General features: G+C 35.7%; 1 protein-coding gene across 3 annotated transcripts in view; it reads left to right on the top strand.

The window, feature by feature from the left end:
• RNGTT (RNA guanylyltransferase and 5'-phosphatase) overlaps positions 1 to 27,145 on the top strand; it is a 332,045-nt gene that overhangs the window by 138,862 nt on the left and 166,038 nt on the right. For 2 of the 3 annotated variants that reach the window (XM_050789534.1, XM_050789536.1), the window contains one exon: positions 17,680 to 17,748. The exons of the other annotated variant lie outside the window; for it this stretch is intronic. In XM_050789534.1, the coding sequence (XP_050645491.1) occupies positions 17,680 to 17,748 (69 nt within the window). The remainder of the gene's footprint in view (positions 1 to 17,679; positions 17,749 to 27,145) is intronic. 3 annotated transcript variants of the gene reach the window in all.

Below are 27,145 nucleotides of genomic sequence, written 5' to 3'. Positions count from 1 at the left end.
AGCCTTCCTATCCATGAACATGTACTGTCTCTCCATTTATTTAGTTCTTCTTTGGTTTCTTTTGTTGGAATTCTGTAGTTTTTCTAATACAGATTTTTTTATATATAGTTGTTACGTTATCCCTAAGTATTTCCTTTTTGGAGGATGCTAATGTAAATGTTTTTGTATTTTAAATTTCTAATTTCACCTGGTATATAGGAAAGTGATGGATATTTTTTCTATATACCATTGCTGGCATACAGGAAAGTGGTTGAGTTTTGTACATTTGTGTCCTGAAACCTGGCTATAATTGCTTATTAGTTCCAGTAGTTTTTGTTTGTTCTTTTCGTATTTTCTGCATAGGCAATCATGTCATTTGTGAAAAAAGACAATTTTATTTCTTCCTTCCTAATATTTACACGTTTTACTTGTCTTACTTTATTGGCTAGAACTTCCAGTATGATTCTGAAAGGAGTGCTGACAGAGAATATCTTTGTCTCGTTCCTGACATTAATGAGAAAATATTTGATTGTTTTTTGATTCTCCCTCTCCTATTAGCCAAACATGGAGGGCTAGGTAACTGGCCAATGTTTTAAAATTTTGCTTTCTTTATTTAATGATGTGGAACTGCTAGCCTCGGATAAGTCATCCATCATCATGATCATATCATCATCGTCGTCATCATTAGTAGTATGTTGTTAAAATTAGACTTTTTCACTTGATAACTGGTAGGAGTCTATAGGTTTTCCTGTGATAAGTTCAGTCCTCAGAAAGCACCACTCGTATGGCATTTCAGGGCTTAAATTCTTAATACTATCCGCTTGGTTTTCCAAGTCTAAAACAGCGTTCCATATAGGATTCTGTACAATCCCATATCTACTCATATTGCAGTGCTGAGAATTGTAGTCCCAGAGAGGCATCTGTGGAGATAGGGTTTGAGAATGTTCGTGAAATGTTTCTATCAAGTCCTACCTAATAGGTGAAATAGTTTTTGAAAGATAAAATAAAGATCCGAGCTGTAGCAGGTAGATAGAAATGCCTCTTTCATTGTTGGATGGTAGACATATATTGTAAGATAGTGATCTATTAGAAAATACGTTTGATGTGGAGTACTTTGAAATAATGATTTAGCAACTGTCTGTTGGTAGAGATTAATGAGGTAGAGTAGAAGAGAATGTCAGTAGAGTTGAAAATATTTAGGATCTTGGACACTAGGATGCTGAGTAGATTGTCCACATGTATGGTAGCATACATGAAGAAGACAAGGATGATTCAAGTACTAAAGTCCTTGTTGGTAGTTTGATGAATTACATGGAAAAATTAGGGTTAAGATTAGAGTAGCTGGTGGTTATGATGCCAAAGGATTAGGACTCTTTACTCAAAAGTAATGTAGTGTCTTGGAAATAACATTAAATTTCTAGGAGAATGCAGATCCTACTGTGTGGATGGTTGTTTTGTGGCACATGTGTTTATTAGCTGCGTGAGCTCTTTCAGCACCCCTTTCAGAATTTGCCCTTTTTCATTCTTTTTTCTTGGGGCTGTTTAATTAATGTGCCCCGCCTTACCTTTCCTGTTACTGTATCTGTGAGTATAACAGACTATTTCTACTTGAAACCTTCCTCTTAATGACCTTCTCTTATCTATAGTTCAGTTAGGTGCTAAGACATCATTTCAGGAAAAATGACTTTATCTTTTATCTTCTAAAAAATATTTTTTAAATTTTATATAATTTTGGAGAATACTTAATGTTATGAAGGATACTATTCTTGACATTAAATAATTTGTTCTAGGTCTCATAAATGTTATAATAACTGTATATTTCAAAATTAAATTTTCTAATAATTTGCTGTTTATTGAATTATGAACTGAAAGAAAGTAGGTTGAAGATATTAAAGGACTAGTATTATTATCTTTATTGAAACTGTGATGTGGATATAATTTTACCTATCAGCAAACAAATATTTTTAACAGAAGTCTGCTTTTATTTATTATGCCCTGCAGAAGACAGAGAAATGTATGGTCACAAAAATGGTTTTGGCTAACTAAATATAGTTCTGTGTAGAAAAAACATAATGATTAAATTTTGCAAAGTCATTTATTGCTGATTTTAAGAGAAGTTAATTTTATTAAAACTGTTCTCAGTATGTATCACAAATTTATTTTTCTCTTGTTGATTATGGCTTTTGCAGCACAATTACAAAACATTTTGAACTGGGTTTATCATACTCATAATGAATTGGTAGTTAATTTCATAGCCTTATTTTATCAGTAACTGTGCATTCATCTTTAGCCTGATTTGATTTGGTTTCCGATGGATGAAATAAACTTTTTTCTTTTTTTCTTTGAGTTGGAGCTTCACTCTGGTTGTCCAGGCTGGAGTGCAATGGCAGGATCTCTGCTTACTGCAACCTCTGCCTCCCGGGTTCAAGTGATTCTCCTGTCTCAGTCTCCTGAGTAACTGGGATTACAGGCATGTGCCACTATGCCTGGCTAATTTTTGTATTTTTAGTAGAGACGGGGTTTTACCATGTTGGCCAGGGTGGTCTCGAACTCCTGACCTCAGGTGATCAACCCGCTTTGGCCTCCCAAAGTGCTGGGATTACAAGCGTGAGCTACCGCGCTCGGCCCAAAATAAACTTAAATTATGCTCCTGGTTAACCCAATGTCTTGAGCTTATGCTTCTAATATGCTGACTTTCAAAAAATGATAGTATATTTGACTGTATTTTTAGGTGTTTAAGAATACTCAGGAGCAATTGCACATGATGCTCAACCTGATGGAAATTACAGATGGATAAAAGAAATTAAATTGTTAGATGTTGACTCATCTTACATCTGTATAGAAGAATGATTTAAAAATGATGTGAATAGACTTGGATGGTGAAGGCATGGGATAGGTTAGTTATCATTTAGGTTCAGAGGTTGGCAAAGTACCTGAAGGAATAGGGTTAAGGTTGCTGATTACTTTGAGGAGAGGAGACATGATACAGTTCAGAGTGGTTTATTAATTTTCTGATAGTTGGAGAATATGCGTGTGCGTGTGTGTGTGTGTACATGTAGGTGTTGTGTGTGTATTTATATCTACACCTCCCCCCACCTTTTTTTTTTTTTTTTTAACTTATTTTTTTGTAGAGATAGGATCTGGCTTTGTTGCCCAGGCTTTTCTTAAATTCCTGGCTTCAGACGATCCTCATACCATGGCCTCCCAAAGCGTTTGGATTACAAGTGTGAACCACTGTGCCTGGCCCACGTTTTGGATGGGATGACCAGAACAATCAAGCTGTAAAAGATCCAAAAAATATAGCTTTAAAATTCCATCTGTCTGGTATGTCTGAAGTGAGATAACTGTACCTTACTTAGTCCAGATATATGGTATGAAGAGGTTCTGAATACCTTGCATATTCCTTTTTGCTCTCTGAGAAGAAAGGGATTTAAATGAAAGGCATGTATATGTTTAGGATTCCTTTTATGTATGCTAGACCAGAGTGGTTTTTGCTCTAGAGTGTACAGGGTGCCACCGTTGTTTTTCGGTGTGGCCCTAGAGCTTGCAACAAGCTAAAACGTATCTTTTGGTGATTCAGGTCTAGAACTGTATTCACCGGCCAGACTTTAAGGATTGAGTTCAAAGTTTCAGCGATGATTTGCATGTGAATAGTTTTAGGTCTCCATATTATTGTTTGGAAATAATGATAATCTCTCCCCCAGCCCGTGCATCCCCTATGTCCCCATCTCCTCCTTAGACTGTGATTACTTCCAGGAAACAGTGACATTGAAATTTTAAGTACTCTATATCTGGGTCACCTTTTCTAAGTTTTGGTGTATTGTAAATCAATGCTTTCTCTAGATATTATTAGACTAGGTTTTAATACTGATTCTAGGGTGCTCACAATGATTTTTTTGAATGTTATTTTCAAATGCAAGCTTGAATGACTCATAGTTTCATATACTTGAGAACAAAAGAGTAATAAATGTAAATTGGTGTCGTTACTGGTTTAAGTACATTGCTTTTCCAATACTTAAAATATACTTTGCTTAGTCTTACCTCTGATACCTAGTGGTCTATGTCAGATACCCCATTATATGCTATTGATTTTGTCCCACTGGTTCTATTCATTCTTTTTTCTCATTAAAGAAGATTTTCATTTCTTCCCCCTTTTGTATACTTTACCCTTCTTTTTGCATGTTCTTAGAATCCTTAGTCTTAGCCTAGGGACTATAAGTGCACATATATGTCCACATATACTGTATACACATATGTGCACCCCATGAGAAGATTGTAACTCACTAGACTAAAGTAGGATGGAACCTTTCTGGGAAATAATGTCCATATAGATGCATGGGAGATAACTAATAGAACTTTAATTTTGACATTGGAGCCTAATAACAATAAAATGAATGAAAGTTAGTATTCTTTAAAGGTGTTATGTCAAATCCCAGTGAACCATGTAATTACTTTGCTGCATTAAATTGTTGATAAATGCGTAATTTTAAGTACAGGAAATAAAATCACCATAACAGAGGTATACATATTTTGCCATTTTGTTCACAATATATTTCATATAACATTCTAGATGGAAATCTTAGGTCTTATTTTTATATGATTTTGAGCTTTCTCTTTCTGTCCTAGCTTAAAATTGATACAAAGAATAGGGAAATGTTATACTTTTTTATATTGTGGAAAGTAAAGTTTATTTCTGAAACTCTGACTTCCGTTTTCCTGTTACTTTATTAGGCTGCAGAACATGTTTAGTTTACAGCTAAAATGCCATTTGGTATCCCAGTGTGGGTTGTCCTCATCCGGAGATATTCAGTGTCTCTATTAAAGCAAAGCTGAAGGTCTCATCTGTGGTGGCTAACCGGGTCACTTTATTCACTAACAGAGAAGGCAACTTTGGCATCATTCTAGTCTGCCACTTCCTGAACAGCCTCTTGGCAATAATGCCTCACAGGGGAAGTCATAAGCTTTCCTGCTGATGGGTGTGACTTTGAGGACAGCTGAAATGGTATCGACTAGAGAAATAGAGTGACAAAAACCTATTGGAATATGTTTAGACCAACCGCATGGTCCTTGCTTCAACACCAGCCTCAAGTTTGGGGGTACCTAGGGCCTCCTTTACTTCAGACTGGCTGGCTGTAGATACTGAGGTCCCCAATGACTCCCTCAGATTTGATAATTCACTGGTATGACCCATAAAACTCAGAGAAGCACTATACTTAGAATTAGAGTTTTATTATAATGAAAGGATACCTACTAAAACCAGCCACAGGAGAGGCATGTGGGCAGAATCTGGGAGAGGCTCAAAAGCAAAGCTTCTGGTTGTCCTTTCCTGGTGGAGTCACGGATGGTGTTACCTATTCCTGGCTATGATGTATGACAGTCCAGGGAAGTTTATGCAAGCTTTTGGTGTTCACAGTTTATACTGGAATTTGTTCACATACTGACCCTGTGTCTGACCTTTAGTCTTTATCTCCACCCAAAAGGTCAGGCTAATACATTTAGTCTCTAGTTCCTTTGGAGATCAGAGCTGGTAGGGTATTCCAGGAAGCTCCCATCATGAGTCACATTGTTAGACTCTCCAGTGACTCCAGGTACTCTTGTCAAGGAGGATATCCCCAGGGCCTAGAGATCATCTCCCAGTAGCTGAGGGCAAAGGCCAGGACCTCTCTTTGGTAAAATGAATTCCTCAACACACCTTTTTAAACAGAGGGTGTATTTTTGCAATTTCTCATATTACTCTTTGTTTGAAAATCTTAAATTTTATTTTACAAATGAATGATTTCCCCTTTATGTTCAAATTAGAACTATTTAGCCTTTTCCTTTTTTTTTTTTTTTTAATCTCTCTACTTTTTCTCCTTCATGACATCCAGATCAGTCATTTATCCAGTTTAGTTGTATTTTTACTGCATTATGTATTTATGGCCAAATATCCATTGTATTCGTATATTTGTTTCAAAAGTACTTACTATTCTTCTAAACTGATAGGTCATGCTTTTCTACCCGCAAAACAAATATTCACTTATATTTCTTACAAGCTGCAATCTGAATACAGAGTATAGCATGAACAAAGGTTTAATGATATCAAAGTATATAAACATTTTCGAAAAGGTGAGCATTTCATTGTGGTTTGATTACAGACATATTCAGGAGAGTTTTCCCAGAAAAAAAGGGCTTTCAAAACCATGCTAAGGCAACTTGGACTATAGACAGTGAAGAACATTCAAAGATTTTTAGATATGGCCATGACACACTACAAATTGTTTGTTTTAGAAAGTCAGTGAGTAGCATTAGTGAGTAGAAATAGTTTGAAGAAAGGAAATTAACCTAGAAGCAACTCTGTATGCCCAGTTAGGACAATATTACTGTTGTCTTCACTGGAGATATACATAGGTAATAAAGGATGATTTTTGAGGAAGTTATTAACTTATGAGGGATGACTTTAGCTTTTTTTTTTTTTTAAATCTTACCTCTTTCGTAATATACAAGTCTAATAAACTTTTAAACTTTTCTAACAATTTTTTCTGTTTTCATTATACACAACCTCTTGGGATAATACTGCCTATATATTTTTCTACCTAACCTATAACCTATGGTTATGACCTAGCCATACCAGCTTATTTTTATAGATCCTTGCACTGTGGTATTCATTTTATATTTATTTAACACACATTTATTGAGTGAGAGATTACTGTACACCAGATTATTGTAATAGATGTTGAAAATACAATGAATATAAGATGTGATTCCTGACCTTAAAAAGCATACGTGTCAATTTAGTAGTCAGACAGATGGGAAAAGCCTGTGATGAAGGGAAGCATAGGATACTTTGATAGTTTATTGAAGGAGCATATAACCTAGACTAGACTAGAGATTAGGAGAAGATTTTTGGGACTCTGACACTCTAGTTTAGAATAGCAGTTAAAAATATAGACTCTGGAGCTAGAATGCATTTGGATTCTCAATTTCTTGCTGTGTAACCTTAGGTAAGTTCTTAACTTCACCTATAAAATGGGAATCACAATAATCCCTACTTTATTTGGTAATTATGAGGCTAAAAATGTTACCGAGCAAAAGGGCTTGCTGCGTGATGCACTAGAAGCCAATACTATGACACTTGAGTTTTTTGGGAAAAGAAAAGCTTTTTATTACAAGTCGACTAACAAGAAGAAAGGAGTCCAGCTCAAATCTGTCTCTCTGTGCTGACTTTAAGTCAGTAATTTCATTAGAAAAGGTTTAGGGAGTGTGTTCTGGGATTGGTAGGTGATTGGTGGAAGGAGAGGGGAGGTCTGGAAAGTCCTCAGGCATGCACAGCTATTTATTCATACTACCTCATGGATCTCATGTGCAAATTTCAGGGGGAGTTAGTATGAAGCCTGTGGTGGAAATTTGATCTGTGACACCGGCAGGTTCGTTCTGTGCAAACGCCGGTGGGCCATATCGGTTCCAATTGATTTCAGCCAGGTTTTAAATCTCATAAGTGGAGGGAGTTTCAGTGTTTGAGCAATTTGTTTCTTTTTTTAATTTGCCACCCTGCAGGCTTAATAATTTCTGCCAGTCACTGGTTTCTTTAACTCTTTAGGGCATAGTTTAAAAATAAGTTAAAATATGTAAAGTGCTTGGAACAGTACCTGGCATATATTAATAGTTTTGTGTGTGTTACTTCCTTCTCTTGCTCTTCTCATCATTTTCTAAAAATTGAATATGTAATTAGTACTCAGTAAATATTTGAATAAATCCTTGAATGATAGATGAAAATATAATTGCTATTTTGTTCCCTTAGAAGTCTTTAAGCGTCTCCACTGAAAGCATTTAAGGTAAAATAACTATTTTATGTGTATTTACGTCCATATTAACTCATAAATTCATCAGTTTCATAAAGTGTAAGCTCATATGATACGTAAGCAATGTTGAATTTGACTGCTTGTAGATGAGGATGTCCTCTCCAGTTGGTCTCACGCGTCCGTCTTACTATATACCCTGTCCAGTTCAGGTTATGGCCTGGCACGTATAGACATTTTAGTTTGGGGTCTCCACACTAGACCCTGCCACCCGCTCTTCCAAGATGGACATGCAGTAAACCCTTTTACATCTCAAACACTTAACACAGTGGTTGCCACTTATTGGTACCAAGTAAATGTTTGTTGAATGAGTGAATGATGCCTAAATTATGAAATTAAGAAAAATTAGAAATCTAACAAAAAGAACTTTTATTGCTCCATGAGGATGTAGTTGACTACTTCTTTGTGGATCTGTGAAGGGATTTTGGTAAAAATAAGACTAATGGCAACCAAAATTAAGAGGTTATATTTTCTAGAGAAATTTTGTTTTAAGATTTTCTAACTTGTCAAGTAGGATTCACCAGAATTATTATGCTTCTTTTTTATTGCAATAATATGGGTTAATGAAAGAGCCAACAATAGTATTGCAAAAGCGATTTATATTTTGATTAGCTAACTTGAATGACATAGTTGTTTAGGCACTATTGGTAAATAGTGGCAATCAAGTCATTCTTTTTTAAAAAAGAAGATAATGATGTTGGCTTTGTGATGAACAAGAAGGATGACTTGTAGGATTATTATTTACTGATTAGAAGGACATTCAGAGTATAGAAGCATTGAATAATCTTAACCTGAACTAGAAGTTAGATTTTGGGATTGAAAACCAATAAAGATTAGTATCCAGGGGAGTGCAAATTTCCATTTTTGGGGGAGTTTTTAAACTAAACCTTGGATTTGTGGGGAGTTAATGAAAGCACATAAAAGAGTCAAGAGACAGAAGTTACTATATTGAGTATTCTCAGGCAATGAGTTGAGGCTTTGTGGGAATATCTGCTCAGAAAATGTCTGAGTAGAATAGACCAGAACTGAGAGGTGGAGGTAGTTTCTTCTTTTTTAAGTATTCCATTGGTATATTTTTCCATACTATAATGAATTGATATTGCCAATTTGTATTTCTAATAACATTGGAGATTCAGTTTCTTCTTCACTGTAGTCTTAAGCTGTCATTTTGCTTATTATTTTTAAAAGGCTCCTTTCTATGCTTTGTAACTTTGCAGTTTCTATTTTGTTTCTCATGTTTCTAATGTCAAGCCTTTTGCATTATCTTTCTCTGCTTATGCATTTATAACAGCTTGGTTTTTGGATGCATCATGATTCATAGACATAAAATATCAACTCGGAGTCAATCATATGGTAACCTTTGTCAGTTCCTCCAATCTTTGGTCCATGCTACATGCCCTCTGTAGGATATTTCAGATGGTATTCAAAGATAAGATTATGTTCATAAGTAAGCAAATTTAAATTTTATAGGAAAAACCTTATGAAAACTATCAAGCTTTATTAAAAATTGATATATAATGTCTACTGTTTTACTTTTCATCCAATTATCTTTGAATTTTGTCTGGAGGGAAAATGATCAAGAAAATCGTAATTCTGAAAAGGATTGTATCCTAGTTTAGGGTAATTGACCACACATATTCCACTTTAAATTTCTCCAAGATTTTTCAATTAAACATTTCTAAATTAGGATTCTTTTATTTGTTAGAAGTGTTTTAAAAGCATCTAGGGTAATTTAAGTAAAACCACATTTCTGAAGAAAGGTTGACAGGGAGAAATTGTAGTTATGTCATCACATGTAAATGTTTTTACTGTCAAATTGAAATTAAGGTATTATTTAGGCATATTGGCCAAGGCTTATGTTGTTATTGGGTCCTCATATCCCTCACATCCCATTAGCATGTCCTAATGCTGGCTTGGTTTCTAGCATTGCAAGGCAGTCAGGAAATACCTATCTCATGAACACTGCATGCAATTGTATTTTTATTGGGATGTTAATTAACCAGTAAATTATCTATGAAAAACTTAGCTTAGTACTTCCTACATTAGCATACCAGTGCAACTCATGAATAAGTTTTACTTTATATATAGAAAAGGAGAAAAAGAAACAGTAGCTTATTTTTTTGGATATAGTATCAGATACAAAAGAATATCAAAGTGAATTTAAAATTATATCTGATATTTAAATTATTAAATAAAACCTGACCTTTCAAGTCATGCTATTTTAAGCATATTGAGACTCTCTTTTTGGCTTTTTGGCAACTCCTCTTTTCATGGAGACTGTGCCTGACAGACTGTTCTCTCAAAGGCTGCCCATCATCGTTGCTGAATACACTGCCCAATGTTTGGTTTGACTTATAACCTTGGCCTCTCAATTTCTTTGACATTTTCATCTCAGCGACTTAATTTTGAAATTTGGAAATTCATTTCTACCTATTAGTCAGTATCCTATATTTTTAAATTTGGACATACTGCTTGGAGACAACTTCCATCTTTAAAAGCAGCTGGGACATTTCATTAGCTTCACCATCCAGTGAGCTATGGCTGTTCTGTCTTCAGTGAGGTCTGGTCTTAGTCTTACGAGGGGATAGGTTGCTTTTATTGTGTACACTATCTCAGCCCACGTGGCTATTTTTTGTTTCTGAGATTATGAAATTCTTTACAGTTCTCCTTACTTTCTTAAGGTGGAAGTTGAGGTCATTGATCGTAACCTTTTTGCTTAAATTTTTTTTTTTTTTGGTAAAAATGGGTAAAAATTTTTTTTTTTTTTTGCTTTTCTTAGGCGATATCTAATTCTGTTGCCCAGGTTGGAGTGTAGTGCTGCAATCAGGGCTCATTGCAGCTGCAACCTCTGGGGCTCAGATGATCCTCCTGCCTCAGCCTCCTGAGTAGCTGCAACTTAGGTGCATGCCACCATGCCCGGCTACTTTTTAAATTTTTTGTAGAGACAAGGTCTTGCTATGTTGCCCAGGCTGGTCTCAATCTCCTGGCCTTAAGTGATCCTCCCACCACAGCCTCCCAAAGTGCTGGGATTACAGGTATGAGCCATTGTGCCTGGTCATTGACCTTCTTTTTTAATTAGGTATTTCATGCAGCAAAATTTTCTGTAAAATGCTTTAGCTGCATCTCTCAAATATTAATCTACTCTGTTTTTGTTTTCATTCTGTTTATAATACTTTAAAATTTCCCTTTTAATTTCTTCTTTTATTCATGGGTTATTTAGAAGTGTGTTAATTTTCAAATATTGGGTGACTTTCCAAATATTGACATCTAATTTAATTCATTATGGTCAGAGAATATACTTTGAAATGTGTTGTATGCTTTTAGGAAAAAAACCATTTTTTCCTGGTTTGGGTGGAGTATTTTATAAATGTCAGTTAGGTCAGGTTGTTTTATAGTGATTTAGTCTTACATATCCTCACTGGCTTTGTGTCTGCTTGTGTTTTGTAAGTCTTTTCAAGGTGTCTTTACTACTAGTGATTTTTTTTTTTCTACTTGTCCAGCTGTTTGCTCAGAAAAGAGTGTTAAATTCTCTGTTATAATTGAGGATTTCCCCACTATTTTTCTTTTTTTTTTTTTGAGACGAAATCTCGTTCTGTCGCCCAGGCTGGAGTGCAGTGGCCGGATCTCAGCTCACTGCAAGCTCCGCCTCCCGGGTTTCCGCCATTCTCCTGCCTCAGCCTCCCGAGTACCTGGGACTACAGGCGCCCACCACCACGCCCGGCTAGTTTTTTGTGTTTTTTTAGTAGAGACGGGGTTTCACCATGTTAGCCAAGATGGTCTCTATCTGACCTCGTAATCCGCCCGTCTCGGCCTCCCAAAGTGCTGGGATTACAGGCTTGAGCCACTGCGCCCCGCCTCCCCACTGTTTTTCTTACTTATTTTGTCAGTTTTATTTTGAAGCTTTTTTTTTTCTTTTTTTTTTTCTTTTTAGTTTTTATTTTTTATTATACTTTAAGTTCTAGGGTACATGTGCACAACGTGCAGGTTTGCTACATATGTATACATGGCCATGTTGGTGTGCTGCACCCATTAACTCGTCATTTACATTAGGTGTATCTCCTAATGCTATCCCTCCACCCTCCCCACTCCCCACAATAGGACCCGGTGTGTGATGTTCCCCTTCCTGTGTCCAAGTGATCTCATTGTTCAATTCCCACCTATGAGTGAGAACATGTGGTGTTTGGTTTTCTGTTCTTGCAATAGTTTGCTGAGAGTGATGGTTTCCAGCTGCATCCATGTCCCTACAAAGGACACGAATTCATCCTTTTTTATGGCTGCATAATATTCCATGTGTAAGGCTTGTATACATTTAAGATTGTTACAGATTCTTGATGAATTGACCCCCTTTGTCAGTATGTATTGTTTTCATCTCTAGTAATTTCTCGTTCTGAAGTTCTCGTTGTCTTATATTAATATAGTCTAGATGCTTCAGCTTTTTTTCCATTAGCACTGGATTTGACATCTTTTTCCATCCCTGTACTTTTTATCTAATGGACTCTTTATGTACAAAGTGGGCTGTTGTAGACACTATATATATAAAGTTGGTTCTTTTGTTTTTCTTTTTTTTTTTAGAGGGATCTCACTCTGTCACTCAGGCTGGAATTCACGTGATCTGGGCTCACTGCAACCTCTGCTTCCAGGGCTTAAGTTATCCTCCCACCTCAGCTTCCCAAATAGCTGGGACTACAGGTGCACGCCACTGTGGCCTGGCTTTGACTATGGTTTTGACTTTGCTTTTGACTATGATAAACCAACATTTTTTTTTGTATTTTTTGTAGAGATGGGATTTTTCCATGTTGCCTAGGCTGGTCTTGAACTCCTGAGCTCAAAATATCTGCCTGCCTCTGCCCCTCAAAGTGCTGGCATTACTGACATGAGCCACCACACCCAGCTGGTTCTTGATTTCTTAAAAAAATTTATTAATAATGACAATCTCTGCTGGTTGATTTTGTAATGTTGTGGTTTCTAGAAGAAATATCATTAGAATGAAAAAAAAAATCAATCTCCTATAAATCTACCATCTTACTACTTGATTAACTACATGGCTTGCCCCATGTTTTCTCATTTTCTTTTTTCTTTTTGTCTTGCCATCATTTGGATTACTTGAGAATGTTCTTATTCCATGACATCTCCACTTTTTTGGCCTATTAGATATACATCTTTATGTATATTTTAGCAGTTGTTCTAAGGTTTATAGTATCTCTTTTCACAATTTACATTTACCTTTTTTTTTTTTTTTTTTTTTTTTGAGATGGAGTCTCGCTCTGTCACCCAGGCTGGAGTGCAGTGGTGTGATCTTGGCTCACTGCAAGCTCTGCCTCCCGGGTTCATGCCATTCTCTTGCCTCAGCCTCCTGAGTAGCTGGGACTACAGGCGCCTGCCACCATGCCAGGCTAATTTTTTTTTTTTTTTTTTTTGTATTTTTAGTAGAGACAGGGTTTCACCATGTTAGCCAGGATGGTCTCAATCTCCTGACCTCATGATCCACCTGCCTTGGCCTCCCAAAGTGCTGGGATTACAGACGTGAGCCACCACGCCTGGCCTAATTTACTTTTAAATAATAGTATGCCACTTCATAGTTGGGGTTCTTGCTCATTTCCTTTATATCTTCAGTGCTCCAAAGAATTTATATTTTCTCAGCAGTTGGCTGCTGTTACTTGTATTTATTGTAATGCCTAGAGTATAAGATTTTTCTCCTGGTGTTTCCGTTTCACGTGTAGCTTTCAGTAAGCTCTGCTCCCTTGTACCACAGAGTATTCTATTTTCATACTTCTAGTACTTTTCCCCATATGTAAACAACTATTTCTTGCCACTCAGTGCCAGGCTTGTGAAGACTGTGGAGTTTTCTTAGTTTTTCTTCTCTAGCCTTAGTATGAAACAGAACCTGAGCACCTGAATCGCAGGCATGACTTTTCCTCAGTGGGTCTTCCCTCTCCCTCTTGCCAGTGAAGTTTTGCCTTGCATAGGGATATTTTGTTAGGTCCAAGTCTTTCTGCTTTTTATCAATATAATATCATTGGTCCAAGCCTGTCTCCAGCTTCTTGTATAGCTGCATATGAATTTATTCCCAGGTAATGTTTGCATCGTATCAAGAAGGGTTTGGAAAGCAGGAGGGTTTTAATGTCTGTGTACAACCGAGGTGGGGCATTCTCATGTGTCCTGCCCTGCCGGTGATCTTTCTTGTGAAGCCTGATAGAAGCCTGGGAAAAAGTTTGTATCTCTTGTGTTTGGGGCTTCCAGGGTTTCTAAACTGTTCCACTCACCCAGACTTAGTTTTTAAGAATTGGCCAGATGTTCAGTTGTTTTCTTTGTACTCACTTATGGCTGCCACTTCCTCTTCCTTTTCCCTACCAAAGAAGACATGAATTCATATACTTCATCCTCGTTTGGAGGGGCTGGGATTAGTTTATGTGGTTGCCTGCAGATGTCAGCTTTCTGATGGCCATAACAAAAGTTATGATTTGATAGATTATCTGCTTTTTTATTACCATCAGTGTGGAAGCAGCATTCTCTTACTATTTTTCACATTGTAAATGAATGAGGAACTTTATCTTAAACCAGGATTTTAAAGGTTTCTTCAAAGAGCAAAGCACTTTAAGATTATGAACATAGATCTATGGAATGAATGAGGGGAAAAAGCATTTTCCTGACGTTAGTCAATCAGTACTTGTAGCTTGGGGTAACATCTGCAGTTATAGTCTCATGTATAATTTGAAGTATGCTGTAAATCAGAGACAGCAGCAGTGAAAGTAATGGAAACTGGCTAAATGACTTAAATGTTGGCTCTAATGATGAAGATACTGACATATGGAAGATGGCCATAACAAGTTTGGATACATTTTTTTTTAAGAATTGTGAATAGACAAAAGGTGATATTTCTAATTTAATAAACACATTACATATATGATCTCATATGAATATAAAAATCAGTTAATATAAAGTATACAATATTAATAACATTTTTAGATTTCATCTCTATTCTTAGAAAACCTTTTTTTCTTCAAGAATTTTACCTCTCTTCATATTCACTTTATTCATATAGTATATGCTATAATGCATTTAAAGTGTATAAAATTTTTGTTAAATATAGAAATGGGGTCTTGCTGTGTTGGCCAGGTTGGTCTTGAACTCCTGGTGCCTCAAGCAGTTCCCTGCCTCACCCTCCCAAAGTGCCAGAATTACAGGTGTGAGCCACTGTGTCTGGCCAAGTCTATAAAATTTAAGTGGCTATTGGAGGACCTATATATTTAGGAACTTGCAGAAATCTTTGGCACATTTGTTTCAGAGAGTCATAAGACTTTATTTAGTTATCTCTTGATTTTTAAGTCTGATATTATCTGTTCTGAGTGATTTTACTTTACTGTCTGAATTAAAGCTAGTTGCTTATGTCTGATGACCTCAGTTTCCTTTTCTGGCAAATTGAATAATAATTCAAAATTTGAGAATACACATCTCATGAGGAGTTATGTATTTTGAATGGTATGTTAGGTACCAAGCACAACACTTTGTGGTAGGTCTTTGATACATAATAGGTGATATCATAAATGTTATGTGTCAAGTGAAGAAAAAAATATTGTCTAGAATAATGCAGTGAAGCTCCTATTTTGACCCATGAATTTTCAGTCCTTTAAATACTCTGATTTATAAAAAGAGTAGAATAAAAAATGAAATTACTTTCATTTCTGCGGCAGGCAGCATCATGTTATGTAGAGTCTTGCTAACTGGCTATTTTTTATTGTTACTTTATACTTTATATACAGGCATGGTCCATTACATGAATTTGAGAAGTTTGGTTGAAGAATGGAAACACCATCTTAACTTGCCATAAATGATGTACCCACAATACAAGTAGAGCAAATGAAAGATTGAAGGTTACATTTTTTTAATAACCTTTTTTTTTAAAAAAAGAGATTATTGTGGTGTTTGGTTTTTATTGCATCATTGCTCAGCAGAAATGCTATGAATTTAGCAAGTAACTTTTTTTTTTTTTTTTTTTTTTGAGATGGAGTTTCACTCTGTTTTCCAGGCTGGAGTGCAGTGGCTCACTGCAACCTCCACCTCTCGGGTTCAGGTGATTCTCCTGCCTCGGCCTTGTGAGTAGTAGCTGGGACTACAGGTGCGCGTCACCACACCGGCTAATTTTTGTATTTTTTAGTAGAGATGGGGTTTCACCATATTGGACAAGCTGGTCTTGAACTCCTGACCTCGTGATCTGCCTGCCTTGGCCTCCCAAAGTACTGGGGTTACAGGTGTGAGCCACCACGCCCAGCCAACTTTTTCATCCTTCAAAACTGAAACTCATTGAAGACTATCCCCCAAGCCTCTGGCAATTACTGATCTAATTTCTGTCTCGGTGTGAGAAAGGAACATTAAAATTTTAAGGAAATATAGATATTTAAACTCAAAGTTGAACTGCCCTCAGTTTAGAGAAATTATGGATTTTGAAGGATGAAATGGCAGAGAAGATGAAGTCACAGTTTGGGAGGAGAATCAGAGATTTTTATTCCAAGTGAAATATGTACTTGAAGTTTTGGTTGTTGCTTTTGGAAAGCAAATCTTGTAAGCTTAAACGTAGCACTTTCAAGAGTGTGTGATTGTGACAAAAGGGATGTATAACACATAGCATATCCAAAAATTTAGGAGACATATTTGAATCATAGAACTCTCCTTAATTTTCTGTTAATTGGCCAGATTCTAGATAACCTGGTGTGTGGGAGGGACCTGGTGGGAAGTAATTGATTCGTGGGTGCTGTTTTCCCCCATACTGTTCTCATGATGGTGAGTTCTCATGAGATCTGATGCTTTTATAAGGGGTTTCCTGCTTGACACTCATTCTCTTGCCTACTGCCATGTAAGACATGCCTTTGCTCTTCCTTCACCTTCTGCCATGACTGTGAGGCCACCCCAGCTATGTGGAACAGCAAGTCCATTAAACTTCTTTTTCTTTATAAATTACCCAGTCTCGAGTATGTCTTTATTAGCAAGCGTGAAAATGAATTGCTACACCTGGCTCTGTGAAAGTATGTTTTGTTCTCTTCTCCGACATGCAAAAATTCGTGTTTCAGGCCTCCATCAGTGATATACATGTTAAGTTCTTCAAAATAATAAAAATCTGTGAAAGAGATGCGTTAAAACACGTAGTAAGTCAGAATTAATTAGAGGGTATAGGCTCTATAACTCTGTTGATACGGCATTGAAAAAACTGTTAATTGTATTTTTTACTGTGTATTCTTTGCAATGAATTCTCTGCTTGGAAAAATGTAGAAAAGACACACAAAAAAACCCAAAGTAAGATTAAAATCATTTTGTAAGGGTTCTTGGAAAACACAATGTATTTTTGGATTATAATCTCCATGTTTCAGCTGGTTTGTGGTTACAAATTTTTGCCCCCAAGCAAGTGTCTTTGTAGCTTTGGGCTATAATCTTCATGTTTCAGCTAGTTTGTAGTTACAGATTTTTGCTTCTGATTTTTTTTGTGTGTTTATTTTTTATTCCTTTTATCTATTACTTTCCAGAGTTTCTACTTTCACTTTGTTTTTGCTTCTGTGTCTTTCTTCCTTTTGTGCTGGCTTAGGAATAGATTTAAAAATATGTTTTCAATGCTTTATTTATTATTTTGGCTGTTGTACTTAGGACTATTGTTTAGAATATCTAGCCTGGCAAGGAATGGAAATTTTCGTGTGTGTGTGTATTCAGATCTTAGAATGTATTAACCTAGATTCCTTTAGACCTATCCCTTTGTCTTATTTTGTTTTTCAGTTCTTATAACTTATATATTACATTTTTATAAAGCCTAGCAAGACATTTAAATACTTTTAAAGTGATTATTATATTTTTAAAGAATACATGTGTATTTATTTTATAGCTACTTGAAGGAAATTTTGCCAAAGAAGTGAGCCATGAAATGGATGGACTTATTTTTCAGCCTACTGGAGTAAGTTCATTTGTCTGTGTGTGTGTGTGCATTTGTCTGTGTGTTTGTGTGTGTGTGTACACACAGATATACATATATATACACATACACATATATGTCTCAGACTTATTTACTTAGAATTGATTACTGCTGTGATTGATACTTTTCCTTAAAATAAATTGCTCATTATGAAAGATTTTATTTATATCTAAATACATGTACTACTAAAATAAGCACCTGTTTTTCACTCAGCTTACGAAATAAGCATTGTTGGTCATTAAAAGGCAAAGAAACCAGTCTTTTAATATAACTAGTTATTAAAAAATAATTGTCTACCAATAACATTATATAAATGTTTATTTCCTTTTGTAACTTGATATACTTTTATGTATTAATCTCTATAAAACTTCATTTTGCTGTAGTTTACTGTAGAGTAAAATTCAAACAGTTGTCACTACTTGACAAAAAATACAACTTTTGAATGTCTTTCCCATGTTAACTTTTTGAAATGCACTGAAGAACTTTTACCAACTTAATGGTCGAATCATATATTTGAAGTAAGTTGTATTTTACTCTATAGCAGGTTTTTTCAACCTCAACCACTGATGTGTTGGGCCAAATAATTCTTTGCTATGGGAGCTGTCTTGTGCACGGTAGGATGTTTAGGAGCATCTGTGGTCTCTATTCACTAGATGCCAGGAGTATAGATGCCAGGAGCACCCCTTTTACCATTTGTGACAAGCAAAAATATAGTCTGACATTGCCCAGTTTCCTCAGAGAACATAGTTGCCCCTAGTTGATAACCCATGTTCTGTAGGGCAGTGATTTTCAAAATGTCGCCTATAGAGGAGGATTAGCACCGTCCAGGAAGTTTCATAGATGCAGCTCAGCCCCACACCTGTTGAGTAGAAACTCTGGGGATGGAGTTTAGCAGTTTGTGGGTTTTTTTTTTTTTTTTTTGAGACGGTGTCTCGCACTCTCGCCCAGGCTGGAGTGCAGTGGCGCCATCTCAGCTCACTGCAAGCTCCACCTCCGGGGTTCACGCCATTCTCCTGCCTCAGCCTCCTGAGTAGCTAGGACTACAGGCACCAGCCACCATGCTTGGCTAATATTTTATATTTTTAGTAGAGATGGGGTTTCACCGTGTTAGCCAGGATGGTCTCGATCTCCTGACCTTGTGATCCGCCCACCTCGGCCTCCCAAAGTGCTGGGATTACAGGCGTGAGCCACCGCACCTGGCAGCAGTTTGTGTTTTGACAGGTTCTCCAAGTGATTCTAATGCATGTTCAAGTATGAGAACTACTTACTCTATAGGAAAGAGTTTATTTCTTGTGCAACCACCTCATCATATGTTGCTTTTTTTCTTCACCAACTCTTCTTTTAGTAATTAGAGTATAAGCTAGTTGAGAATTTATATATGGGGACATCAGACTGGGTGCCTGGGGTAAAAGAAAGGGAACAAATAATTTGAACACAGTTAAATACTGTACAGGTTGAATATCTCTAATCCAAAGACTGATATGCTATAACATTTATAACGTTTTGGGCACCAGCATGATGCTCAAAGAAATGTTCGTTGGAGCATTTTGGATTTTTGGATTAGGGATGCTCAACTGGTAAGTATATATAATGCAGATGTTCCCAAATCTGAAAAAAATCAGAATCCAAACCACTTCTGGTCCCAAGCATGTCAGAGAAGGGATATTCAACCTATGCATGTAAAGCATTATATATGCTTTACATATATAATAAATCTCTGCTAAAATGCAAATTTGAAGACAATGTGATATGTGATTGGCATCTGTCTGTCTTCTAGCCCCCCTTGCCAAACAGAAAATAGAAAAATCTTATCTTCTGTGTTTGAGGGAGGAGGAGATGGAGGAGCACTAGAGGTTAGGGATGGAAATGGAAGAAAATACTATTTTAGGAAAAATAAAGTTGAATCTTTGAGTTCTAACACATTCCAGTCTCCCTAGATGGAAAGAAGCAAAGTCTAAATATAACAATGAATTCAGAAAATTTCAGTGTGTGAAACTCATGATTCAGATCTGTGCATGTATGGCATATGTAGGAAAAATGGCCTGACAAATAAGTGAGTCTCTTTCTTGGATGTCTAGTATAGGCAGTTGATTTGTCAGTCTGTTCTCTTTCTAGTAACTATACTTTTTTTTTTTTTTTTGAGATGAAGTTTTGCTTTTGTTGCCCAAGCTGAAATGCAATGGCACAATCTTGGCTCACTGCAACCTCCCCCTTCTGGGCTCAAGTGTTTCTCCTTCCTCAGCCTCCTGAGTAGCTGGGAATGCAGGCACGCACCACCATGCTGAGCTAATTTTTTGTATTTTTAGTAAGAATGGTGTTTCACCACGTTAGCCAGGCTGGTCTTGAACTCCTGATCTCAGGTGATCCGCCCACCTTGGCCTACCAAAATGCTGGGATTACAGGTGTGAGCCACCGTGCCCGGCTGTGACCACACTTTTTATTACAATGACTTTGTAATTGATATCTGGTATTAAGTCAAGTCTTCCTGTTTGCCAGCATTACCTTAAATATTTGTAGACAATTGGTTTAACCTGAAACTTTCAGAATCAATTTGTCATGTTACCCAGAAATTTTTGCTAGGGGTTTAATTGGAACGTCTTTGAATTTAGATTAATGCGGAGAAAATTGATGTGTTTGCAGTGCTAAATCACTTTCTCAGTGAATGCTGTGGCTTTTCTTCAGGTCTTTTTCTGTTCTATAATTGAGTTTAAGTTTTTTATTATTGTTATGGTGACTTCTAAATATTTGTCATTTTCTGCTTTTGTAGTAAATCGTGTCTGTTTTTTTTTAAATGCTACTTCTAGTACACCGCCTAGATTTTTGATTTATTTTATTGATTCAACAATCCTGTTAAATTCTGTTAGTTCTCATCATTGTCTAATTTTACACATTGACCAGGACCTCTAGTACTGAATTAAGTATTAGTTCTAGTTAGATGAGGGAGAAGACATTTATACCTTCCTCTCAACCTCAAAGGGAATGTAACTAAATTTTCTCCATTAAGTATGTTTGTGGTAGATTTCTGTTAGATATCCTTTATTGTGTTAAGAAATTTCTGATTCTGTTCTTCCAGTAATTCTAAAAATCATAAATAGGTTTTGGGCTTTAACACCTTTTAAGGCATTAATTTTAAGGCAGTAATGCCTCTTCGGTATCTATTAAGATTATCCTGTCATTTTCTTTTTTACACCATTTATGTGGTAAATTACACTGATTTTTCTCATATTGACCCATCCTCGCATTCCTGGGATAAATGCTACTTGATCATGATATATGTAATTTTTTAAGCACACCTTTGGATTTAGGTATAATTGCTTCTTGAGGATTTCTGCCACCTTATTTCTTACAGTTCATTTCTTTCTGTTTCTCTCTCTCTCTTTTTTTTTTTTTTTTTTTGAGACAGGGTCTCACTTTGTCACCCAGGCTGGTGTGCAGTGGCACAAACATGGCTTACTGCAGCCTTGACCTCCTGGGCTCAAACAATCCTCTCACCTGAGGTTCCCAAGTAGCTGGGACTGTAGGCGCGCACGACCACGCCTTGCTGATTTGTGTATTTTTCGTAGATACGGGATTTTGCCTTGTTGCCGAGGCTGGTCTAAAGCTCCTGAGCTCAAGCAATCCGCCTGCCTCAGCCTCCCAAAGTGCTGGGATTACAGGTATGAGCCACTGTACCCGGCCTATTTTTCTGTTTTTTGTATATTCAAAATAATGAAGGTAATATTTTTTATTGTTGAAAAAATTATGTAAGTTGCACATAATCCGTGGTAATGCCTATCCATGATTTTAAAATATCAATTGTATGAGTGATTTGTACTGAAAAATAGAACAATCTCTTACCTTTTTCTGCACCGTAAGTACTACTCCTAGGAGGTAATTATTTTCCTTTTTGTTTTGCTTTTACTTCTACAATTCCACACAGTCTATGCTGTTCTTTTTTGGTTTTGTATTTTATACATGATCTGCTTACTTTGTACTATGGAATAATAGGATTGAGCCCTCTAATTCCACTAACCCCCTCCACTCCCCTTTCTCCTTCCGTCATCCTATTGTAATTATATCACATGTTTGGTCAAATTAATATTCAATTTTTATATTTTTATGGAGACATAAATATTGTTCCTATCTAAGTCAAATAGTATACAATTATATTTTCTTTTTTAGAAAAGTCTTGTCACCTAGCATTAGGAATATTTTTGGTTATTATAATTATTACTTCTTTCTTTAAACTCTCCAAAAGAACTATTTGATTTTATTCAATGCAGTCAAATATATAATATATATAAAAATATAAGTCTATTTTTCATTTGAAGGCATTCTTTCCGAAGCCTTCCATTCTTTAGTCCTGCTGCATAGCCTTTTCTTCTTAAGAGTTTCTTTTCACTATTTCATCCAGGAAATCCCTTTTACCTTTCTTCTCTGATAGATTTCCCTACTTTTTCGACTTTATCTTTCCTGCTTCTTTGATTCGAGTGATCTTGAAAATGTAATGCTGTACAAACTGGTCGTTATACTTACGGAGCTTTTGTTTCAGCTGTAAACTGAAATGTTATTCTCAATGGTCTGTAATCTCTTCTACAATTTTATGGCTCTGACTTATCCCCAAATTGTTTATTGTGTTTGTGTAGTTCTGTGCAACTTGGTATAATCTTGATTATCTCGTAATAAATCAAGCCTCACTGTTTGCCAGGACGTTCTTAAATATTTGCAGACATTTTGTTTAACATGTAAGTTTCAGGATCTGTATTTCATGTTACCCAGCAATTTTTTTTAGAAGTTTAATTGGAATGGCTTTGAATTTAGATTAATTTGGAGAAAATTAATGTGTTTGCAATGTTAAATGATCTTCTCACATATGCTAGAGAGTTAGGGAAAAAGTACAGTAAAGTGTAGCTCAGGACTACTTGTCTAAATGTCAGAAATTTCCAGAAGTTTTAGATCTACTCTTAGTTTACATATTCAGTTTTGTGTTTTTAAAAACTTTACCTCATAAGTCATAACTGTTAGCAATATTAGACAATAGAACTAGAAAGAAGAGAGTAATTTTACTCAAATTCTCTATTTGTAATAAGCCTCCTAAGACACTGGCATTCTTGGCCTCTTCCAGCTTTTGGATGGCTGTCTTTATACTTGTCTTCTAAGGTAGTTCTATCCCCCTTTTTTTCTCTTCATAGAGAAAAGTGTATGGCTATAGGTGTTTTGGTTAAATCAACCTTTAACCCATGCTTTATTTTGCTTCTAGTACTCTATTTCTTCATTCATACTATACATTTCCGCTAGGGACAACCAATCTTCAAACAGTCACTGAAGTCTGTTAAGTGGCTCATCACTTTGTCTTTTTGGGTTATCCTTGCTATTTATTCCTTATTTTAAAAAGATCATGTCAGATTTGGCTCAAATTGTTTTATATTCAACCTATTTCAGTAGCTTCTTCACTGCTCTTTGTATCTGTATTATCTTTCCAGTCTACCCCTGTTTTTTGACCTAGTAAAATTATATTCTGGAAGAAAGCCTAATATGGGGAGACTGATACTGGCTGATAGAAATATAACGTGTAACACAAATATGATCTACATATAGACTTTAAATGTTTCTAGTTGCCACATTAAGAAAAAAAGAAAGTGGTGAAATTAATTTTAATAATATATTTTAGTTAAACCACTATGTCAAAAGTATTATCATTTCAACATTTACTCAGTATAAAAACAATTATTATTTTTGTACTAAGTATTTGAAATCCATTGGGAATTTTACACTTGCAGCACATCTTGGACTTGCCACTGTTCAAGTGCTCTGACCATGTGTGTAGTAGACAGTGCAGGTTTAGATATATTGATTTATTGTTTCCCATTTCTTGTATGTGCTCATGGCATTTGTAGGTGATTCATTTGTGATCTTCAGTTGAATTGTAATTCTCTGTGTAATGATAGATTTTATACCCTAAAATACTACCATTAGACTAACGGTGTGGCTTAAAAACACCTCTCTTCAACACTATCAACATAGAGGGCTGAAGGCAGTAAATGCACAAAAAAGGTAGTTACTAGATTTCTTTCATATTACCTTAGTCATGAATATTTAATCTTAAACCTCTTTAAACAAAATTGACACATACATATATGCATTAAATATTCCTCTATCATCACTTTTAGAGCAACTTGGTCAGAAGTGACACACCTTTGTCTAGAATTAGATCTTTCCTTCCATGATAGTCTAGGTCCTGATCATCAACCTTTACCTTCTACTTCTCTGACATGGAGATTTTTCAGTTCTCTGGTAGCAGCTGATCTCATTCTGAGGCCACCAGTTCAAGAGTGAGGAAATCTTAGATTCCTGTGCACACACTGTGTCTTCATTGCTCTCCATTCCATAGGATTTGTGGGAGATTGGTTTGCTTTCATGAAGCTGAAAGCAATATCTTTTTCTATCTTTCCTCTTGAAAAATTGTTACTAATTGTCAAATTGCTTCAGAACTAAAACTGATTGCTTGAATGATTATTCTCAAAGCAAAAATCATTCTCTTTAAAGATGCCTTGCTGTTTCTAGCTACCCCTCACAAGCTATCTTTTGGTTATTTTTTTGCCTCAAAAAATCTATGGACTGTGGTTATGTTTTTGCCTCACAAAATAATCTGAGGTTATTAGTCCTTTCCTTCCTTATTTCTTTTTAAACCTCCATTGTTTAGCCCAGTATATCTTAGAAACTGTTTGTTAAAGGAATGAAAATGCATCTTTGTGTTTTCCCCAGTCTTTCAGATTTGACTAGTTTTATATGTTACCAATGTAGGTAAACACCTTTTAAATTTATAGCTATTTTATCTTCCTTGCTGCATAGGAATATGTATAATCTAATTTGTGCTGTTACCTTTTTTTCCTTTCAAGAAACTTATCAGTGGCTTTCTTTAAATTCCCACTTTTCTTTGCAGAGTCCAGAATCCAAACACCATTCTTCCCTAAAACAATAACATGAGCTTTGTCCTCTGCATATTCTCTTCAGAGACTTCCCAGTGGGTTAGGAGTGGTCTCTGGTTAAACAAACAAACAGACAGACACACACCACTGAATATCTTTTTGATTCTCCAGGTTTTCATCTGTAAAATGTAGAGACTGTAGGAGCTTAGCTTTGAAATTCTGTTATGGTCGTATGATGATCAATGCAAATGATATAAATCAGTACTTAAAAATTCCTTCTTTCTGCCAATACCTGGTGAAAATCTACTAAGTAATGAATTTTTAATAAAATAATAAACTGTTTTATTTTAGTTTCCAAAAAATGATTTGTCTTTTAAATGGCAAGTGAGACAATTAAAATAAACTAGACTTCTTATGAAGTTTGATAGTATGACTATTACATGACTGTATTCCTATTAATTTTTTTCTCCTGCCATCATTTCTTTTTTTGGTGGGTGAGACAGAGTCCTTCTCTGTCACCCAGGCTGGAATGCAGTGGCGCAATCTTGGCTCACTGCAACCCCTGGTTCCCAGGTTCAAGCGATTTTTTAGTAGAGATGGCATTTTACCATGTTGGCCAAGCTAGTCTCGAACTCCTGGCCTCAAGCGATTCGCCCACCTCGGCCTCCCAAAGTGCTGGGATTACAGGCATGAGCCACCATGCCTGGCCATCCTGCCATCATTTCAATAGACTTTTCACTTTTTTATCTTTTATCTCCTACGTTGTTAAGATTATAAAATATATGGAATGTCTCTGAAAGGGTCACATTTTGTTCATCAGTGGACATTGTTAGCTTCTTCCAAATACATTAATTTATTTTTATTAAAACAGATTTATTTTATTTATAACAGATTCTAGATTAGTTTACATTTATAACTTATTTCAGAAAACATGTTTCACAACTACCTATTTTGGTAACAGTTTAATTGATGGCATAGCACTATGCTACGTATACTAGTTATAAGTATCTAGTTCATCATTTTCATTTTCCATGAAGTTTTAATGATTTCAGTCTTTGTTTTTTAATGTTTAATTTCTGATTATAATTTCTCATGATAATTTTCTATCTAGTTTTTTTATTTCTTAAAAGCACATGTTACCAACTTTAAATCTCCTAGTTTTTATCACTAATATATACCTTTCATCATATTTTTGGTGTGCTCTTTAACTGGATGGTTAATTGCTAAAACGGCATCTGGCTGTAAGAAGGATGTAGTAGATAATCACATATCTACCCATCCTAGTTAATTCAGTGGTTATTTTACATTCCTACTATATTTTTGGTAAATATTCTAAAGGATATTCTAAGTATAAATATATATTAACTATGCCATCCAGAATAGGCTCCAGTTTCGCATAAATCCATTCAGGGTAGCAGGAGGCAATTTGCTCTCTCAAATGCAAAATTTCATTATATTGAATTGTGTAGCCTTTGTTATTTTTTCCTAATTTTGGTTTTGTAAGGTCAACCTCAGATTCTCCTGCAAAAGCTGATTTTTTGCTATTTTTAGTTTATCCTCAGTTTAGGCCACCATCACAAGATTGGTCTTATGAATTCCACTTTCTGACTTTTGATTTGCCAAAGCCCCAGATTAAACCTGTACTTAGCTCTTATGCAGAGATTTATGACTTTTCTACCTCTTTAAAAAAATGGAAATATGTTTCTATTAAAGTTGAATGACATCAGACACTATATGATATTCTGCTAAAGAAAGCAGACTTTAAGGCACATTTTTCTAATAATTCTTACTCCTAAATTCTCCTTATGACTTTAAAAGAAAGAATACTTAAGGTTTTTCTCCCTTCTTTTATGCTTATACATTGTCATCAATTTCCTTTTCACCAGGTGAAATAGCCTTTTTCTGATCGTTGTTTGTATATTCAAAGGAAACACCTAAATTTTCCTTTTCACCTGCACTAGGTCTTATTTGTAAGGAAGTAAGAAGAGAGTTGATTATAGACAGGTATGGCTTCTAGTGGTGAGAGGAGACATGATTTTAGGTGGTCCAGGGACAGGGCATCAGATGACATTGCATCATACAATGAGAAATGTAGTCCCATTCTTGTTTTTATTCAGTCTTTCAGATTATAAGGAGAAAGTCTATTTCTAGTTTTTGGTATCTAAGACTTGCTGATCTTTCCTTTTCAACAGAGTGTGGACCCACTTTCAGACTATTCAATAGGCAACATATCTACTAGAATTTAGTATCATTGATTAATTTCTATCTTTTCTAATTTTAGGACTACTGGTTATTTAGGGTAAGCAATACCATTTTCTAGTATAGTATAAATGGTATACCATTTGTTATAAAGTTTCTGTTTAAAATATTTATTTTTTAGATTTTAGAGTGAACTAATTTAAAGAAAAATATAGTAATAGTAGTGGTATTTTGATGTGACAGAAATCCTAAGGGTGGTAAATGCGAAGTTG

The sequence above is a fragment of the Macaca thibetana genome, chromosome 4 (assembly GCF_024542745.1).
Source record: "Macaca thibetana thibetana isolate TM-01 chromosome 4, ASM2454274v1, whole genome shotgun sequence".
Classification (NCBI taxonomy): domain Eukaryota; kingdom Metazoa; phylum Chordata; class Mammalia; order Primates; family Cercopithecidae; genus Macaca; species Macaca thibetana.
The sequence above is the reverse complement of the archived record's forward strand: the minus strand, read 5'-3'. Positions and strand labels throughout refer to the sequence as shown.